Source organism: Pagrus major, chromosome 5 (genome assembly GCF_040436345.1).
Source record: "Pagrus major chromosome 5, Pma_NU_1.0".
In the NCBI taxonomy this organism is placed as follows: Eukaryota; Metazoa; Chordata; class Actinopteri; order Spariformes; family Sparidae; genus Pagrus; species Pagrus major.
The window spans coordinates 8,937,472-8,955,920 of record NC_133219.1 but is presented as its reverse complement, the minus strand read 5'-3'; the positions used below and the strand labels follow the sequence as shown (position 1 = coordinate 8,955,920).

The following is an 18,449-nucleotide window of genomic DNA, read 5'->3' as shown; positions in this document are numbered from 1 at the left end:
CTTGTTTATTTATTTTATTATGAAGACTGTCTGTGCATTACAATAGACTCTGGAAAAACAAAAACATGAATAATGCGTTGGATACACGATGCCCTTTTCTATTCACGATCGATTCATTTTTCCTTTTTGTCGACTGACCTAAAAGCCTGAAAGAGCAAGAATTTTGTTCCATGATAAAAACCATGAACTTCTGCTGTCAAACTGCTCAAATGTTTGATTAAAATGCCACCAATCGCTGCACTCACTTCCCCTCATTATGGCACCATAATACCACATATTAATTATCAGAGAAATCAACCTCAGACCAGCGAGATCCAAAAAAAGAAAAATAATGTAGAAATGTGATTTCTTCTCTTCAGCTCGTCCCTGAAAAGTTAAATATGTTGAAATAATCTGGTTCAGATGATGAAGGACTTGAAATGAAAAACAACTGTTCTATACTCACAGTTAAAGGGAACTGAACCGTTTTATGCATTCCCCCCCCACTAAAATCAGCCACCCACAGCACAGCAAACATCTGTTGTTTTTTTTTTCTTTTTTAAATATTCACTTCAACCACAGTCAGATCAGTAAAACATGGTTTGAAATTCACACAGGATGTAAGTTCAATCACATAAAAAAAACACAGGAAAATTCAGTCTGCCGGTAAAGAAAGGCAAAAGCAAAGGCAAAAGATTATACTGTAGCCGGTACCACCATCTTTGATTTTTTTTTTTTAAATCCTGAAATGTACAGGAGCATTTGCTACAAATACAACAAAATTATACCTGAAATAGAACCAAAGTCACTTTGTAAGGAATGCTAACAAGAAGTGCTGTTAATACTCACAATTGAATTGAAGACTTAACAAAGGCTGATATTTTACTGCATCACATTTATAGGTAAAGAGATGTATTATTGGGGCGAGTGGGAGGGAGTTTTGGTCGGCCTATGGGTCTTCACAAATCCCTAAACTATGCCATCATTTGCTCACAACATCAACAATTTAATGGAATTGCTTTCTTGAAATGAGGAGAGATTTCAAAAAACTTCTGGCCCTCGATTACCATCCGTTCATTGGTCCATGATGTGGAGGATCGTTTGCTCCGTTCCAGCCTGTTCAGCTCACTTGTGTGCGAGGTGCTGACTTTGCTGTGTGTTGTTTTACTGCAGAGGTCCTCTGCCAGGGCTGCCAGTGCGATAATCTGGGGTGGTGGGGGTTGGGAGAGCTGCACTGGGCTAGATGAGCTCCACGTAATTGGCCGGGAACATTCCAAAGTTGCCGCCTGGGCTGTAGCCTCGCCACCAGCCCTCGTCTATCATCTCGATCCCGGTGATGATCTCGTCAGGATCGAATGAGATCTCCGTGTCGTCAGCTGAAGGAGAGGAGCAGAGTGTCATGAAAGTCAGCAAATTTACTTTATGATGAGCTTTTTAAAACATTACATTGTTGGACTTTTAAGAAAAAGTTCATTAGACTATAATAACAACTCTGCAAACATTACAAACAAGCAAACAATACTATTATTTAATCATTTTTACACCAACATGAGTTTGTATATGCAGGTTTTTTAAACATGGGTAAACCTGCTGTAATTAGGTGATTGACTCCTTTCATTTTGCCAGTAGGTAAGTTTGCTTTTTGTTTGTTGTATGTTGTTGTGTCACATTCAATGTCACAAATGCACTTGAAAACAGGGAACAGTAGGAAGCAGCATGGAGGCCAGTGACAATGTTATGGTGATTACTTCTGTGATACTTTGTAGGATGATTCAGATTCTAAATTGAAAATAATTTGAAATGAGCTTTAAATTTCTTTCCACCCGTAACTTCTTCTGCATATATGGCACACATCTCAAGAGAGAGAGCGAAAGAGAAAAAAATGACACAACTAGCTTACTGGTAGTCTGCAGCTGCACTTCCAGACACTGACTCGTACCAGGGGTAAATCTGACAGCGTCGGAGATGTTTGGTTTATTTTCTTTTTCAGAGATCCTTTATTGCTTTGTTTGGCAAGAGGGTTTACTGGGACAGACTTGAGAAACTTCATAAAAAAAACACATTTTTTAAAAATGTATATTTTTGTTGTTTATTTTAGCAACACAGAGGGGTGGTATTTTCTGTTGAACTCTGGAATCTTTATGTTAGGTGACTATTATGCAAAAAGCCACCATGAAGTCAAGCTGTTGTTGTATAATACCGCGATCTTTGGAGATTTTAAAATGTAAATGGTGGTCGTCAGGGCATAAAATCAACATTCTGTGGATCTTCACAAATTCAGGTGTTATAATTTAACCACGGCACAGCCGTCAGTGCTGAACTTTTTATTTAACATCAAAATGAATCAAAAATGACCTTAAAATTGAAAGTCAAATTGAATTGTAGATTTGGAGATCGTGACACCCTTACCTTTTACTGCAGTCTCTCTTTCAGATTGAAACACCAGCTAATCGATGTGTAAGCACTGCTTGATTGGACAGAAAACTATTTACACCACAGATGTAAGTGGGTGTCCACGTCCAGCGGGAAAGGAGTACAATTTTCGTGGAACATAGCACTAGATATACTTCTTGTTTGAGATTCTGGGTCTGAATGCATCTTTTGAATTCGTGAGGGGGGCACATTAAGGCTAAATGGTGTGTTGTGTTCCTCTTTAATCCTCGTGACAATTATTTGACTGACTGACCATTTTGCTTTTATGGTGTAGGACTAAAAAAAAAAAAAAAAAACTCACCAGCCTGGTAGTCATATAAGGCTCTGGCACAGATGCCTTTGTCTGATGTCTCCTCAGCAGGCGCCTCATAGTTATTCTCCTCCAACACCTGCGGCTGAAATAAGATTAAGCTGCTTAAGAATTTTTTACATGATGGAAAAAAATAGTCAAAGCATTTCCTGCTGAAGGGAAGTAAAGAACTACCTGAGCTGGCTCTTCGTGAGCTGGCTCTTCATAAGCCGGCTCTTGGACGTAGGAGTTGGCAGCTGGTGCTTCCTCTGTAAAGAGAGATTACCATCAGTGTGACTGTGTCTGGTCTGTCTCTCTACCAGCAGGTGGCAGCAGTGGATCCTGACAGCCCGGTTTGGCTGCAGGGATTAATATGTGCTCATAACAAATTATAACAGCATTTTAATGAGAAGCAGATGGAAGGGTTGGGAAGGTGGTGTGTAAAGGGTTAACTTCTGTGTGAAATGGGCCCCACCTTTCAGCGGCTCCTCGGGTGTCGCCTCCTGCTCATCATACTCACACCTGGACTGCCCATCAGCCTCATCAGGCTCTTATCACCCAAAACACAAGCACAGACATGCATGTACACAGAGGAACACGTTCACAAGTCCACACAGGATGAACACCACCAGACATGAGGGCCACATTTTACTTATGGAATAACAAACTAATTATCTGGGAGTTTCTTAGGAAACAGAAAATACACTCAATGGAAGCATGACTCATGATGATTTTGAGGATTATGAAGATGATGACACACAGAATCAACAATGAGAAATGAAGCATGCAGCTTTCAGTATGAGTATGAGACTGTAACCCAATAAGTTGTGTATGGATTCTTTGAGTGTGTGTGTGTTTTTAAGCTCACACCTGTGGCACGGACAGGAGAGGCGGAGCCTGCAGGCACAGGAGAAGCTTGGCGCTGAGGTGAGCTGGGTCGCTCACTTTCATACACTGTCTTAGACAGAAAAGGGCTTTGCAGACGCCCTGAGCGGAGACACATGGAAACCCCCAAAACATGCCAAAAACAATGGACGAGAGAGAAGTGCAGAGAGGTTGAGCAGAAGTAGAGAAGACACCATAATGGAGACACAGTGTTATTTATGACTATGAGACCAGTAGACAGTCTGATGGAAAGTTAAAGCTCTGACAAAGACAGCAGTGGGAGACGATCTCCACTAGAAAAAAATCACCAGTTTGCACCTACCGCTACCTGACAGCGAGGCTAACAGAGCTTTGCAGTATTGCAGGAGGGACATTTAAAGCAAACAGATTTATATGGCGAGGTCACGGTGTAAGCAGGGGTGATACCTGGCTGGGGGCTAGCAGGGGCTGCAGAGGGCACGTCGGAGTCACTTGGAGTTATTCCTCTCTCTCTCTGCTTGAACATCTCTCTGGGGTTTAGAGCACGCTGAGAAATGAGAGACGCCGCCTCCTAGATGTAGGGAAACAAATAATAATACGCACAATAAGCATAAGACAGCCGTAGCTTATTAATAATGTAGTGACTGACTGAGAGAGCAGCTACAGAACTGATGTCTGTAAATGATCATAGAGAGAGGAGAGATCATGCAGTAAAGACTGGAAGATGTTACGCTGAGCTTGAAAGGGTAAGAAAAAATCAATAGTTTGGAGAGAAGCATGGAGAAGAAGTTTGGCCAGAGGAGAGCACTTTCGGGAAGGGGAACTCACATTGACCTTTTCCACAGATTCACCTCTGTTGACTGCTTTCTTCTGGGCTGCCTGGGTCTCCTCCTGCTCCTCCTGATGGTGTCATATCAATGTTGGTACTGCTGACATTAGCTACCTCCCTGACTTAAGTGTTTACAAGTGGTGAGTGCTACCCAGACCTGTTTAACTATCAACATAATCATAGAAAAGTGGGTAACACTTAATATAAAAGTACATTTCACACAAATCCACATTCTTACTGATTTCAGCATCTGATCTGTATGCCTTCACATTGAAACCCATTGACTTAAGGTGTAATCTAGTCAGCTGATGGGACAACGAGACACTCACCCAACGTTGTTTCTCCTGCTCTTTACTCTCAGCCTCCACCTGCTGCTGGTACTTCCTATTAAACAAATGAAATTTTAGACGACTATCACCAGCTGCCACTGGAAACCGGTCTTAGCCGTGTGAATTTCCTTCAGTTGCTACCTACTTTTGTTGGTCAATTTGAGTGGCTCTCTCCTTGTCCCTTTTGTCCCTCTGCAGTGCCTCCTTGGCCTCTCTGTCTTTCCTATCTTTCTCCAGCTTCTGGCGCTCCTCATCGGCCTTGCGTCGCTCCTCCTGGCGACGTTTCTCCTCCTCTTTCTAAAGGCCAAACATACCGACAGGGTCAGTGTTGGTTTGACTGTTTTGCAAATACTACTGTCATTAAAAAGCTTTTACTATTACAAAATAGTTTTTCTAAGAAAATGGCAAGCAATGAGCACCACTTTCTGGGTGCATCTGTGACAGTATGGTGATGAGCCAAAATTGCAAACAAAGGACAAAGCTACAACAATGCTTTCGCTGACTACGGTTACATTCATGATGCATAAAAACTGCCTGCCTTGGATTTTTATACAAGATTTACAAATACATAGCGATATTTGTCAAATGTTTCAAAAGTGCTCACTCTTGCGATACTGAGGGAGGTTGGTGATTTAAAGAAATCTTGAATAAAAAAAAACTTTTTTTGCAGTTACTTATAGTAAAGTTGAAGTCAGCAAAGAGTTCAGGAGCCTACCTCTGCCTGAGCCCAGAAGTTGTCTTTGTTGGTCTTCCTGATTTCAGACATAGCGTTGGTCTTCTGGTACACTGAGCCCTACATGAAGAAAAGACCATTTATTAATACACAAAAACAGACCAAAAATGGTTGGATCCAAATACCAGTTAGCAGTTTGTTAGCATGTGTTAACTCATCCTAACACATTTGTGCCTTTTGGGGCTTTACACCGTAATTTTTGGCCGCACTGAGTGAAACCGTGCCGTGCTGATTTGCTTTCTCGTTACCGGTTTAACTGTGCTGAGTTGAGCCAGGCTGTGCCCACAATGGACCAGCTCCCAGTAATTTTGTAGCTTCTAACTGAATCTCTGTGGTTTGAAGTTTAGTTTCTCTCCTGCGTCCCTGAAAGTACAGTTTCATCATGTTCGCTTTCAGACGTTTCATGATTCCTGATAAGTGACTGCTGGTGAAAACCCAACATTTCCTGATTTTGCTGCTTCATAATAAAAAAGCTCAAATAACTAAATTAGGGAGGACTTTTATTGTGAAAATTTATGAGAAATACAAATGTTAATCACTGAATCCATGGATCTTTGTTAGCAGCTATTCTCTGAAAGTACTGCAAGGAGAGTATTTAGAGCCGCTCCTTTAACCATTTCTCAAGACAAGCGCATCATCAACTAAAGACACACCGTCAAGCAGGTAGCCATGTTGTTGCTGAAATGCAAATCCCTGCTGCGCTGGCATGATGTGCCAAGTCAAACTGAGTCAAGCTGAGCCAGCAGATGTGTATGGAAAAGCTCCATTTCGCACTACTTGTTATTCAGTCATTAATCATTAAATGGATGAAAATGATAGCCTCTCTCTAACTGATGAAATATACTGTATATTCCATTAAAGTATGAAGACATGATGTGTGTAATTTATACAGTGTGTCTTCTTTTGATTTTTTTTTTAATCAACCAATTATCAGATATGAATGAACGGTTGCTTTCTCTCATAAAAGAGAGCATGATTATAGACAAACAAAATAAACCAAAGTCACTGGGGTAAGGTTGTTCTTGGAGGTCGGCATTTTCCAATTCTGCTAGTAATGTCTGTGTGTGGAAGAAAGGCCATAACAAAGAGGAAAAAACACAAACACTTTAAATGTATCCACATTTGGAGATTAAGAAGCCTACTTAAGATCTTGTGCTCCGCTTATCTTTCTAGCATGAAGCACAAACAAACAGGAGGGCATAAGCAGGAACTGCATGCGCTGCATACCACAGGACCCTGAGGACCGCTGTCCTGGAAGCGGCTGGAGGATTCTTTGTGGAAGTTGTAGTTCGCTCCTGAGGCTTTGGCCACCTTTTGCATGATCGCCTCGGGTTCCACGTCCTCCTCTGCTCTGGCGTTTACTGTGACGTGGGCCCCCTGAAACAGCACAAAAGTTCATTTCAATGCTCACACAAATAGAGCGACACTTGCACTTATCTTGGTTTGTGCATGCACCACCCAGCAGTTGGTTCGCACGTGTTTTTTTCCCGTATGATAAAAGGCAAAGCTTTGCCTGCAGCATGCTTTGAAGTATTGTAAGTGCTACTCAAAGCCATCAATAGCAAACACATTAACTCCTCTGTAAGCACACAGAGTGTGTAGTAGAAATCCAAATGCATATTTAAACTAGACCAAAATACAAGTAAAGTGTTACCTTAAGAAAATTGGCCATGGAGCTGACATGATTTGCACATATTCCTTTCCTGGCGTCCTTCACTCCTTCTCCAGTCTGCAACACAAAGGATTATTCAACAGTTCAAAGATGACCACTGCAAAGAGGGCAAACCAATGCACAATAGTTAAATGAAGCACAAACCCAGTTGATGAGGACATATTTGGGTAGACCAGAATTGGGATCCTGGACCCTGCAGAAAGCATACATCACTTTTCCACTGTTCAGTTCCTCAACCAACTCCTCCAGTCCTCCATCTGAAACATAAACATTGTGGAAAAGTCGAATTACTGTGGTCGGTTGTGTAACGGCTGACATTTTTTCCTCTACAAATGATGGGGTGAGAAAGCAGAGGCACGCAATCCTTTTGTGCCGATGTTCCAGTGCTGCAGCTGTATGCTGCTGACAATGAAATTCCTGCACACATTTGATAATATCGTGTTGCCATCATAAAAAAATGCAATATCTACTCACCCCCTTTTTCTGCCAGACGGATATCATTACTGTTTCCCTCATAGGTGAACAAGGCCCTGTGGAAAACAACAGATTAAGGATATTAAAATACCAGCAACACAGATCACACTGACAGACAGAAAAGAGTTTGTTCCAGAAGTTGATGTGCACCATTTCACACTAAACAAAACAATGGATGTTTTGTAAACCCATTTTAAGCTCCTTCACCCTCCAACAGGGTACATTTCACTCAGAGGAAGTGGGCTAGTGTAGATATATGTAGAGAGTATCGCTGCAGTTTTAATCCCATTTTAAATCAGTCATGTCAGGAGCTTTTACAGGCAGACCAACTTTTTCTCTTCTCTGCCATTTCATTAGCATGAAGGAATATGAAAAAGTCTTAGCTTCTGTGCTCTTTTAGTTGAAATACAGTCTGTCTCCTTGATGTATGGTTACGTTCAACAGTGGGTATTATATCGGGTTGAGATTATTTTTTTAGACCCTGAATATAAAGTAAATACTAGATATTATAATCATATTAATCAAAACATTATGCTGACACACTTACGAGTGTTTTTCTTGTGTCGGGTTTAGGTTAGTTGTTCAGGAAAGTATATACAATACTTTAAGGACATCTTGTAGCCTCTATTGTTATATCACTGTGCTCAGGAGTCATTGCTGGGAATAAGGAGATGAGGCAGGGATAAAGCTATAAATAAACATAGAGCCGAGACCATTAGTCTATCGCCAGAAAGTTAATCTGCACCTATTTTTAATACTTGATTAATCATTTCAGTCAGTTTTTCAAACCTGCTGGTTCCAGCTTCTCAAATGAACAGATTTAATTCTTTTCTTTGATGCATATGAGAGTAAACTGATAAAACAAGACATTTAAAAATGTCACCTTGGGCTCTGTGAAACCGTGGTGGGCATTTTAAATTATTTTCAGATGTTTTACAGTCAAGATAACTCATCAATTAATAGAGAATCTGCAGATGAATCAATGAATTGGAGCCCTAATTTAATGGTGCATAGAGAAGATTTAATTAAGATTGCAAATATTATCTGCACCTTTAGGTCCCATTTAATAGAAAACCATTGATGCTAAATGATTGAGCCACAAAACAATTAAAGCTTGCTGTGCTCCAATACAGAAGATCTGCTCATATTATTGCCATTTAGCCATGACATGATGATCACCTTGCATATTACAGTACCTATTACATCTCTACTTGGAATGACAATTTCAGATCAGTGTGTTTTAATGTTTGTAAAAATAAAATAAGGCCTGGAAAACAAGGTTCTGCGGCCTTAAATGTATTTGCTTGCTGGGTACCCTGTACTCAGTGCATACTTTCAGGGCCAGGTAAGTGGAACTTACTCACACTGAAACTAGGCCGTGAATGATCACTTCTTTATTCTACATAATCATCTTTACTTTTTGCTGTCAGCACCATTTCAGAAAAACTACGATACCAGCAAGTTGTGATATTACAGGGCGGTGGCTGACTTAAATAGCTCAAACTGAGAGAAGGGTGGCAAACGTTCACGGAAGAGATGTTTTCAGGCTGAGTGTGGGACCAGCAGGAGTCCCTGGGCAATTCCTGGCAGGGATTAATTATATCAGGTCATCATTAAACACAGAAGCTGTCATCAACAGGTCATTTTAACCTCCAGGCATCACAGACACTCCAACAGACACTGTAGCGTTAGGCGACGCTTAGAGGAAGTTCCTAGATTTGACTTTCGCATCTTATCCATATTTAGCTAACTTCTGATATCTTACCAGGAAGTGGGTGAGGTAGCGAGCAACTTGCTCATTCAAATTTTGCCAGACAAGCGTGTCAAAATATTGCCAAAAACACATGCAAAGCATGACGGTGAAGTGTTTAACTTAGCCTGTTGGTTAGTTGGTGAGTGTATCTAGCTAATTAACAATGTTACTAGCTGTTCAGTTAGCTCATCTTCAAGCGTTAACACACGTCAGACTCGCGGTAAATGTGAGCAAGCTCCAATATAAACAAAGCCAACTTCATCTTACGTTATCGCTAATTTACTCATTAAAAGGTCTGGTGTGGTAAACAAAGTACCATTAAGTCTAAGGTTAAGTTTATGTAGTTAACGTTAGGGTGACGACTGGCTCAGTGCTAGCCAAACCTGCAGCTAACACAACACCTCCTACACAGGGCTACCCGTTTTTAAATGCTGCTCCTTACCAGTTGGTACTTGATTTTTCATCTACCACTTCTTTGAATGCAGCTGTTAATGCAGGGCCATTTTTGCTGAGGTTAACTGCCATCGTTGTGCTGAGTACAGCTAGCCAGCTAGCTATCCGGGATGCGCCCTTCCTACTGGGAGGAGTGGCGATGATGCTGCTGACTTTCAGCCGCACAGGAAGCTAGTTCAGCTAGTGGCTACGTCTCTGCTCCATGGAGCGCTGCATATTTTCACCGTGACACTCCGAAAGCGCGTAGTTAGTTTGCTTGTTTAGCTTTTACAAACTCAGCTATTATTTTTGATGATCCAGCTTGAAATATCATTAATCAGAGCCAAATTTCCACTCGAGCAAAGCGATGTCGAGATAAAGGTCGCTCTGCGCAAAGAGCTCCGCAAAACCTCGCATGAGATGTTGTTGACTCAAACGCCCCCTGAAGCTTAGTGCTCCTAGGTACAACATTCCCACATTTTTCTGAATATTTAGAGCATTATTTCTGGTGATGAAGGCATGTGCTCACAGGTACAGTATATCAGCATTTACTCTTATTATTTAGAGCATTTTTTTCAGCTCATCCTTTAATTATAGTTATGGCTCAAACTTCTTACTTATTGTAAAGACGCACAAAAAATGACTGCAGACAACAGTAAACCAAGATGAGTTTTATTCATATGTTATGACACGGTCAATAGTTATCTTGTGTAGGCTATGTGAGGACATGTGGAGGTTCATGGTGGCAGTTCAAGCACACATATTTCAAATTTTAAGATGCATGAAGGCTGGTCCTGCATTCAGAGAAAGCCAGGCTGAAATTTTCAACAAAAATATTGGTGCTGTTCAAGCAGGATTTCATGTCTACTGATGAAGTGAATCACCCATTTCGGGGATACAGCCCTGATAGCAAATTTACAGTTCATGACAATGTTCTCTCTGTATATATACACAAATGAGGGTTAAGGCTAAAATTTTAGTCAGAGGTGTTAGGCAAATGAATTGTAACGAAATCCCTGATATCTGGCAAATGGCTGTGAGAAGGTTCTCCAGAGTGCAAAGCATGCCAAGCTGCCTATATAAACTCTACTGAGCACACTGGACATAGGAAGTCAATGTCACATCACTCGTGTGATGAATTGAGGTGGCATTCAATCGTACAGTTGGAAGATACTCAGCTTTCAAATAAATAAATAGCCCGATGAACAAACAACAATGCACACAAAGTTTTAACTAGTACTATAACACACAAGTCATTTTCAATTGTGGTCTGGCAGCAGAGGAACTTTTCACTGCGTTTTGAGTATACATTTTTTTAACCTTTTAGTATATACTGTATTTCAGGATTTTAGCAATTTTCTCTACAGCAGCTAACAATGATGCAAATCTATATTTGGTGCCTAAACCGTGGTGTTATTTCTACAATCAAAGCTTCTAAAATTTTTCATGCTTTACTATGAACCTTTCTGGGTGAATCCACTCAATAATGTCTCAATAACAAAATGTATCCCGTTATAATATCAAATAATTCCCTTTATATTGGCAGCATCAGCACATTATGAGCCAAGATAAAAAATAAAACAAAATTATAGCATTTCCTAACTACTTTATCCAACGGTCACAATGGATTATATTAAAACTAATATTACATCATGACACATCACAATCATGTTCAATTCTGGTGACATTAATGGAAAAAAAAAACTGCCTAAACCTAAAGCTTTCAAAGATACAATACAAAAGGTCACAAATGTATCACCCAGACTACCTGTTTTACTGTCAGTGTGGATTAATAATCCCCAAACAAAACATGTGTTTGTAGACCTGATCATGAATATAAGAAATGTTGACAAACTGAACATCACCTGATATTTAAAGCAGATTACACTGTCATGGCAATTGCTGTATTTATTCACCTCAAGTAACAGGATGCACATGACTTGAATTGACTAGGTTCTGCAAAATGTCAAGAATGTTTAAGTTCCCATTTTGAGTATACTAAGTGACACTAGCTGTAACCAAAGGCCATTTCATTTTAGAGAAAGAGTAGCATGTTCAACAGCGTCATTTAAAAGCTGTTCGCATGCAGATGTCTTCTGAAAATAAATTGAAATGTTGACGAGTAGAACTGGAGAGGGACAATGACAAAAAAAAAAAACCTCTCTGTGAAGAAATGACAGTACTTCTGGGACAGCATATTTTTGTGAAATACAGGACATCAGAGCCTATATGCATAAAGACTTTCAGGAGTGCTTTGATCATTTTGCCTATTCAGGAAGTGTAATCTTTTCTTTTATGTGAACTAAACAGTGAACTTAGATAAGTACCATTTTTTAGTAGCCTGATCGTATGAGCCCTGGTCATTTTTCTCACCATGGGTCACTGCATGTAAAGGCTGATGAGTTGGTTAGATACCTGAGTAACTGTACTGAGGAAGTGGCACACAGCTTAGCTATGGGCCAAAGAGTAGCTATGTTCATAGCTACACAACAAGTAACAAGTCAAACAACAGTAGTATTTTGTGCACTATGGACACCAGCCATGGGTGGTAACTTATACAGGATATTAGGGCAATGACAACATGAGTGAGAAAAATGGAAGTTGACATTCACCCTAGTGAGACCAGGGCCCGCTGGCTCCTAAGAGCATCTTTCCAGTGTCTTCAAAACCTCTAAATACTGATGCAATTTGAAGTGACTCTTTATATCTTTCACATTGTTTCGGGGTAGAGACAGTGTGTGCCAACAGATCAGCTGCTGGTAATGGCACTGCACCATTTTGTGTTGGACAGGGAACATTCTGCCTCAATTGCACATATACCGAAAAGAACAACACAGAAAGGCCACTAAATACATGGAAATACAGTAATAACAAGAAATCCAGTGGGACACAGACAGTACCTCTGAACATGAAGGGACAACCAATCTCCTAAATTAAATCAAACATTTTCTGAGTAGCACAATGATATGAATCATGGACAGTGAAAATGATGCGTATGAATAGCAACAATGCTAGTGATAATCACAATAGCAGGAGTAACAGTTTAAAGTCTGAGTGTGGCGGTATGAACTGTGAGAGTTTCCGGTATTCCATATGGGAGTGCTTTAAGGAGTCCATCAGGTCCTGCTCAGCAGATCCATACAAGTCATGAAGGACAGCACATGGTAGCAGCTCAGCACATGGAAAGCCAGGTGGCACTGTACCTCATTGTATCGCTTCCTCCTCCAAAAGATGGGCTGTTGTTTTTAGTTTTTTTCCCTCTGTTGCTCATTTGCCTCAAGTTACAAATCAAACGTGTTTCTTTTGTTCTTAATTGTATTTTGATCTCCCTGGCATTCTCACATTGCATACTTCTGTGTCCAATCTCTTGCCAATTTGTTGTACCTGTAAAACACATGGTTTAGAAAAGGTTTCAGGTTAACCTCATCTTCAAAAATACTAGTAAGCAAACTTGGATGACGTGGTAAATCATATTATTGCTTTACACTCACCTTTCCCTGTCAGCCTTGTATGTATGTGCGATCTCTGGTACCAGTGGGTCGTCCGGGTTTGGGTCACAAAGAAGAGAGCAGATAGACAATAATACTGTGGAAGAATAATTCAGAAAGAAGTTTACAATTAACTCAATGTGACAATGAGAGGGGATTAATCGGCCATAGCCTTGAGTAGCAGGGTTGCCAGATGTACAATAATTATCGTATTTGTATGGTAATTTTGCCTTCTTTAGGATGCATGATCAATAATGCCAAAATTGCCATAATGTATAATAATTTAACCATTTCATGACAATAACATTAGAGATTGTTTTTTGTCTACATAGTCTCATTTCAGTACATTTCCTGACATGCTCAGGACAGGAAAATATGGCGAAGCAAAACTGACAAAAGCCAATCTCAATATGTTTTGTGCCTTTTTTCCTATAAACATGACACTTAATGCCATGGACCTGATTCTAAATGGTATTTCAAATTCGGTCTTAACACCTGACTTGAGACACAAGGTTGAAGACTGACATCAGCCGGGAGAAAGTTGGATTGTGCAAATGGAGGGAATGTGTCAACATCACCTTTTGACATTATACAAACCTGCTCTTCCTGCTTTCAACAGGAGGAAAATCAATACCAGGAGGAAACGGTAAAGGCTACCGGAATCAAAATGATCTGTACACAGTACTTGAGAGTAGTGTTGTCATGGTACTGGAATTTGACACAGCAAAATGACTGTAGTAAACATTACATATCACACAAGACCAGCAACCTTGTATTGCAAGGTCGAAAAAAATGCCTATTCAAGAAAAGAGTGAGAAAATGCAGCTAGTACTTGTGTGTCAATACTCCAGAAAAATTTCAGACAAATATTTAGAATCAATATGTATTGGAAAATCAATATGTTGGACAACACTACTTGAGAGTCAGTGTTCTTTTGATACTGCAATGTGACAAGAAATTCAATCATCTGACATATACAGTATTTTTTCACTGGGGAAGTAAATGAAACCGCACCTGCAGGGATACAAGGGCCCTGGACTTCAGTCAGGATACAATCTAGTAGTCCAAAAGATAGTCTAAGGTATGATTTTCCCCCAAAAATGCCATATACTTTCAACAAAATATCACTTTATATTCAGCTTTCATAATCAGGATTGCAAATTGCAGTGATACAACTGTCTATGCAGTCAAACTTGATTTGACCTGTCAAACCTAGGTGTAGCTCATAACTAAAAATGACTGAATCACATTTTACTGTGACAGAGTCAGGGATATAATAATGTGCATCTTTGTTAACATTCACAGCTGTTTTAATAAATACAATTTCAGCTCTAGTGTGAATCTTGTATCATCCCTTACCTTTTGATACTGTAAGTGCAGGTGACCACTGTGATCTCAGTATATCCAGACAAATACTTCCATTGCTGTTGATATTAGGGTGGTAAATTTTCGTTGTGAATGCAACCTGTGACAAAAGAGGAAAAGAATGCTGAAATTTTCCAGTAAGCCAATTAAGGCTACCACAGTAAAAATAAACGAATGAGAAGTGAGTTGAAGAATGTTTGTTATTAGGTGACACACAAAGCAGACCCTGACTCACTTTGGGTGGTTTGAAGGGGTAATCTGTCGGGAAGTGAATGGTGAGGAAAAACACTCCACTCTGATATGGGCTGTCACTCTGTTGAAGTAAAAATAGAAGCAAGATAAGTTTGTTGACAGCAAGTTTGTTGTTTTTCATGCTTATTTCAATCATACATCAATTAGGTTGAGATACAGATACAGTGTTACTTACCGGACCCATTATTGTTGCCTGCCAATGAAACACTGTGGAAAAACAATTAATGATGCATTAGTATAAACATTTGGATGCAAACTTCTGACACACAATGGCATACTCTCTGCTGATGTAATGTAATGATGTGAAAAATGTTCAGGCTGACACTGATGCAGCAATTTTCTAACTACTTACAATCATCTCCAACTGGTCCAGCGGAGCACTGAGCAGGTGGGTCCCTCTGCAGGTCAGACAGTTCCTAAAGGCAAGACAATCACATTGTATTTAAAATAGGTATACATGCACAGGGATGCAAATTTAAAGCTATTTCTTTAGTTAATAGTTGTCTGCCTTAACAATCGATTATCGGTTAACCGTTAATAATATATTAAATATGTTGGACATTTTTCCACTAGAAAAACAGTTTTAACCACTGACATGATCCATGTTCAATCCGAGGTCAGAGAAGGCTACACATAGCTAAAAACAAAACAGATAAAGTAAACACCAAGTTATGAATGATAACTAAATAACAGAAAATAATGGCATAATTTTTTATTATGCCATTATTTTTCTGTCGCCATTCAACAACTGGCATAAAAAATGTCAAACTTACACTTAGGCTACTAAATGGTTAAAATGTAATCTATCTGTTAAGTTTGTCCTTTGGTATCATTTTTAAATCAAAATTTATTTTACTTTACTTCATTTTATTTTATTTAAATACATGTTCTCATACCAGTTTTATTTTGATAGATTTGATAAGAAAGTATTTGTAATTTGTAACAAGAGACTTTTTAGTGTTTTTGTGTCCCTTTCTGATTGTTGGCTAATACATTTTTAATTGGGTACATTGTTAACTGTGATTGATCAGTTACTTATTAATCATTGACATCCTTTGCCTCAACATCAGGGCAACGCACTATATGTCAAAATGTGTTTATTTGGAAATAACTTCCACTTATCCGGAGGGATTAAGAGAAAAGCATGGCTACAGCTGTCTGGCTTTATGTAAACAGGGCCAACTTAACCTTTTGAGGGGTTCAACCATACATTTTAGCCAGGTTGTCATTACTACTAGGTTTTATTGGCAGCCATGTTTGCTATGCAGTCATGATCCAGGGCTGCTGACATGTACATGTTAGTTATGAGACAGATGACATCATAAACATTTCTGTCAACAGTGTAATTCAGCCCATGGATGTTGACTACGGGGGGTAACAAAGCTCAAAAGAAAGACACAAATATGTTATGCTGGAAACTAGTATGTAAAATCCTGGTTATTACATCAACAATGACTGTAAACGCTATGGCCAAACCCCATTACATACCGGCACTGAAAGGAAAACAGCAGTTGGTTAAATATAAAATAAAGCCTGTTATTTAACATCTCTTGAAAGGAAGCGTATCTATTCTGTTATATAAATACACACCGTGGCCTGCTCCAGTGCCCCATTTACCATTCCATATATGGCAACACTGACACTAGGATTCAATTTTGGCAACCAGCAAGCAGCTGTCATTCAGCGACTAAACACACCGACAGCCAAACTCTTAGTGACCAAACACACGGATAAAGACAAGTGACAAGCTCAGAAATTAAAAGCCAATCCTGTACATGTCAAACGGTCAAACCAAAGCAACGTTAGCTAGCTGCTAGCGTAGCGCTGCACTGCGACGAAATGACTTGTTTAGCTTATTAGTTAACACTAGCCACCTTTACTGAAGTTCCTTACTGATAAAGTGTCAGAAAGAGAGACGAAATGCTAAACACAAACAAAACATAGCTGTCAGAATAATGGCGCTGTTTGAATGGTTACTGACAGCTAACGTTACTGTAGCAATGCACCAACAGGGCCACCAGTTGTTAGCTCGTCTTTGTCTGTGAATTATTTTATGAAGGACCACAAAAAGCAGGAAAGTAAGGCTAAGTCGAGCTACAGAAATGGGTACACACTGGTATGATCTTCCCAGGGGATTCCACACCCGGATAAATATGTCTAAAAGAAGGTATGGTTAGCACATGAAAGAAAAAACACATACTCACCTTCTGAATTCTCTTCAACGCCATTGCATCAATGGCTAAGCTAGGTAGCCTGTCAGCTAACAGTTAGCACTTCACACATACAATTTGGCTTCTTTGGCCACGTACTTCCAAATCTCACTTCACGTTTTATCAAGAAATTACGTCTAACATATAACAGGCTTGGGGATTTTGGTCTCTTGTTCCACCTAGGCGAGAAACTGTATGTTAAATCTTGTTTTGTTTTTTTTCTTTAGCTAGCGCTACAGAACAACCGAGATATTTTGCTCTCTCCTCTCATCGCTGCTCCTCTTCGTGCCTGGCAATCAGGTTGTGGTAATATCGCGAGACTTGTGACATCGTGATCGACAATTTCACCTTCCATAGTTGTAGTTCAAAATACATTTGGATTATTATTAGTCTAATATTATTATTATTATTATTATTATTATTATTATTATTATTATTATTATTATTAATGACAGTTTTGACATGGTCGACTTCTGACTACTTTTAATAATTAATGCATATCATCACAATAATTATTTCATCAAAAACTGCATATGACCCACTTTTTGATCAAAACTATAGTTATAGAATATACAACTAGGTCTATAGTTGTATAGTTTTTGTTTATTTGTATGTGCAGCTCAGGGAACTAGAACTGAAATTTCGTCATACAATATTTTGTGCCATAATGACAATTAAATTAATCTTGAATCTTGAAAATTCAATTTTATCATGATGTCATGCTCTGAACCAACATTCCACACAACTGCTTCCTAGATATTGTTGGATACCTACTTCTATTTTGGCTGTAGCTACCAATTCTGTCACTTCTGTTTGCCACTTTATAACATGCTGCTTTTGATCAAAAGTTTTTTATTGTAATTGTATTGAAGTGATTAAATCCTCATCTTGATCAATGAAACATCATCCTAATCATCAAGTTCACAACAGAAGTAACATACATAGGAAGGCAATGGTGTAACGTAAGGGTAATGAATGGCTTTAAACATAAACAGTTTTCAACACAATGACTGAGGCCAGGTGTCCACAAGATGTCACTATTTGAAAAGAGCAAAACACACACAGGAAAGACATGGCCAGAATAGATTAGGCACAACTTCAACAGGAAAACGTTTTTGCAATATTTACATTAGTCATTCATCACGTTGAATGTTGCATGCTCAGAATCAATTAATTTACTAAAAAGTTTTGTTTACAAATTAATTTGTTCAAGTGCAAACGTGCATGACAATGGAGCAGCAAAGTACAATGAAGCCAAACACGTGCATTATGTACACGAACACAAGAATAAAGAAAAAGACTATAGAATTGTTCATTCAATACCCAATCATTGTAAAGGCATATTCA

General features: G+C 39.3%; 2 protein-coding genes across 3 annotated transcripts; both read right to left on the bottom strand.

Moving 5' to 3' along the window:
• Positions 1-9,954, bottom strand: dbnlb (drebrin-like b). Of its 2 annotated transcripts, XM_073467287.1 has the most exons (15): positions 9,798-9,954; positions 7,603-7,658; positions 7,273-7,385; positions 7,111-7,185; positions 6,684-6,833; positions 5,439-5,516; positions 4,869-5,020; positions 4,724-4,778; positions 4,394-4,465; positions 4,013-4,136; positions 3,572-3,688; positions 3,177-3,251; positions 2,897-2,970; positions 2,714-2,807; positions 1,087-1,355 (listed from the first exon to the last, which is right to left on the bottom strand). In XM_073467287.1, the coding sequence occupies exons 1-15, from the start codon at positions 9,878-9,880 to the stop codon at positions 1,219-1,221; spliced, it is 1,455 nt and encodes a 484-aa protein (XP_073323388.1). In that variant the 5' UTR covers positions 9,881-9,954; the 3' UTR covers positions 1,087-1,218. The 2 variants fall into 2 exon arrangements, with proteins under 2 accessions (XP_073323387.1, XP_073323388.1); XM_073467286.1 differs by lacking the exon at positions 3,572-3,688 and having other exon boundaries at positions 1-1,355; positions 9,798-9,951.
• A 484-nt stretch (positions 9,955-10,438) lies between these two features.
• Positions 10,439-17,407, bottom strand: ube2d4 (ubiquitin conjugating enzyme E2 D4). The gene is made up of 7 exons (XM_073467285.1): positions 17,097-17,407; positions 15,245-15,308; positions 15,068-15,099; positions 14,876-14,953; positions 14,635-14,740; positions 13,279-13,372; positions 10,439-13,171 (listed from the first exon to the last, which is right to left on the bottom strand). Exons 1-7 carry the CDS (start codon positions 17,118-17,120, stop codon positions 13,126-13,128), a joined length of 444 nt encoding a protein of 147 aa, XP_073323386.1. The 5' UTR covers positions 17,121-17,407; the 3' UTR covers positions 10,439-13,125.
• Between the last annotated feature and the right edge of the window lie 1,042 nt (positions 17,408-18,449).